The sequence below is a fragment of the Penaeus japonicus genome, unplaced genomic scaffold (assembly GCF_977035675.1).
Source record: "Penaeus japonicus unplaced genomic scaffold, GWHDUDI00000001_assembly GWHDUDI00000037, whole genome shotgun sequence".
Classification (NCBI taxonomy): Eukaryota; Metazoa; Arthropoda; class Malacostraca; order Decapoda; family Penaeidae; genus Penaeus; species Penaeus japonicus.
In genome coordinates this window covers 12,065,439-12,067,938 of record NW_028234439.1, presented here as the reverse complement: position 1 = coordinate 12,067,938, position 2,500 = coordinate 12,065,439, and the positions used below count along the sequence as shown (strand labels likewise).

The 2,500-nt window shown below is 44.1% G+C and overlaps 1 protein-coding gene across 1 annotated transcript in view; it reads right to left on the bottom strand.

Annotated features, from left to right (window-relative positions):
- Positions 1 to 1,114: 1,114 nt before the first annotated feature.
- The window catches only part of LOC122263173 (uncharacterized), a 6,450-nt gene continuing 5,064 nt past the window's right edge, over positions 1,115 to 2,500 (bottom strand). The window contains exon 3 of the mRNA XM_043031531.2: positions 1,115 to 2,500. This exon is cut by the window's right edge and continues 725 nt beyond it. Coding sequence (XP_042887465.2) covers positions 1,252 to 2,500 — 1,249 coding nt within the window. The 3' untranslated portion in view covers positions 1,115 to 1,251.

Below are 2,500 nucleotides of genomic sequence, written 5' to 3'. Positions count from 1 at the left end.
ATAGAAAACTAAATGATCATATGAAATATACAATAACAATTATTGAACAATTAATAGAGGATTAACTTCTTTGGGGCTCTGGGTGTAGAGTGTTAGAGCCAGTTAAATTCTTTGTTCGGCAAGATGAATAAACGCGTTCTTGTTTAGCTTTCCTTTAATTCAGGAGGAATCTTTAATCATTTAATTTAACCAACAACTAGAGAGGATGTGGGGGTAAAATGATAAGGAACCACCTGTTAATGTTGTGTTGTTATGTGTTGTGTAAGTTTTAAGCTTTTATTTACCATCTCTCTTTCTCTCTCTTTTTAAATTCCTTCCCTCCTTCCCTCCACTCTCTTATCCTCTCTCTATCTCTATCTCTAACTCTATCTCTATCTCTATCTCTCTCTTCTCTTCTCTAATCCTCTTTATCACTCTATCTCTATCTCTATCTCTATCTCTATCTCATTACTCCTAATCTCCTCTCTCTCTCTCTCTCTCTCTCTCTCTCTCTCTCTCTCTCTCTCTCTCTCTCTCTCTCTCTCTCTCTCTCTCTTGCTTGGTGTATGTGTGCATGTGTTAGGTTCGTACCATTTTTTAATACTTTTGGGTGTGCAAAGCACAAATAGTACCACAGCTAGTATTTTCTGTACTTTTTAGATATATATTACTAGTTGTAAATAAGATCAATGGTGAGTTTCAAGTCATGTCCTTCATGATCCACAAATGCCCAGGTTTCATTAACAACAGTATGAAGACAATTTTAGCTTATAAGAATCAATGATAAACTGACACAGGTGAAATCAATCCAAAGTAACATTGAAACCACCTTGGTCCGAGTACATCAGATTGGAGCGCTCTTCAACGTTTTCACAATAAGGCTAGGAAGGCAAAAAAAAAAAAGAAAGAAAGAAAATAATCCATTACCAAAACAAATGAATCTTTATCTGTGAAACAAATTATACCCATATCATTAGTAGTGAAGGCCCTGAAATAAGGGACTTGAAAGAAAAAGAACGATAAAGGTAAATTTTTTACACTCATTTCTATTTATCTAATTTCTCCAACAGAAGAGAAGTAAGAATGACGAAGAAGAAGAGCAGCGCCAAATGTTATTTCCTTTATAGTTTGTTGAGCTGAGTGATTTCAGGAATACCAAGGAGACCGCAACAAAAGGTCTTAACAGTACAGTGCATTTATTTTATTCTTTATACATAAAAGGCCTTAACAGTATATAAAAATATTCTTAAATCTTATCTTAAAATGTGTCGATTATTCCTCTTTAGATTCCTCTTTAGAGTCCAACTCAGGACGAGGAGATCTGCCCGGTCTCTCGAGGCCCTTGTGGCGAAGGTACTGTCCTCGGTCGAGGGTTGGCGCCCCCGGGAGGAAGGGCGGGATGTCCCCTCCTCCTAAGATGTTGCGGAAGGATTTGCCCCGTCTGAGTCCTTTGTCTCGAATCGAAGCTGGAGGGTGGAAGGATACAGGCTGGGGTGGGCCTGGGAAAGGAGCAGAGTTTACAATCGGGCTGGAATGTTGCAGGATGGGACTTGAATGGTGCGGGAGAGGTGTGGTGTGGTGTAGGATGGGGCTGGTGTGGCGTGTGATGGGACTCGTATGGTGTGGGATTGTTGAGGAGTGATGTGTTATGGGACTTGTATGGTGTGGAATAGGTGTGGAGTTGTGTATGATAGGAATAGTGTGGCGCGTTATGGGACTCGTATGGTGTGGGATAGGGGTGGAGTGTGTAATAGGACTTGTATGATGTGGGATTGTTGACGAGTGACGTGTAATGGGACTCGTATGGTGTGGGATAGGAGTGGAGTGTGTAATAGGACTTGTGTGGTGTGGGATTGGGGTAGAGTGTGTAATAGGACTTGTATGGTGTAGGATAGGGGTAGAGTGTGTAATAGGACTTGTATGGTGTAGGATAGGGGTAGAGTGTGTAATAGGACTTGTATGGTGTGGGATAGGGGGATGATGATGAGGGAAATTGCTGGGACGGTGCAGGTGGGGTTCATGGCCGTGATGGAGGCCGGAGGGTGGCGTGACTTGAAGTGGGCCGTTGTGGAGCGGAGCGGCGCCAGCGTGGAAAGGACTCGGACTCGAAAGGAAGGGCACAGAGTTCGGCAGGAGGGGACCAGGAGCGACATGGGATGGGACGTTGTGTGGAGCAGAATTGATATGATGAACTACAGGGTCGTGATGTGCAACTGGGTTGGCGTGATGAGAAATCTGTTTGCCATGATGTGGAGCGCGGGTTACGTCATGAATCGGGGTAATATCATGGACGAAAGACCCGACATGAGGGACTGGAGTGACGCGGTGGTGAGGTACAGGGGTGATGTGGTGGGTGACAGGAGTGGTACCATGAGGAATGGGAGTACCATGGTGCCTGCTAATGGGACGAACAGGAAGAGGGTTCCCAAGGTGTAGTGGAACACCATGATGTTGGGGAACAGGAGTGACCGGAAGGGGAAGAGCGTTGCCAAAATGTAGAGGAACTGCATTGGACAAAATG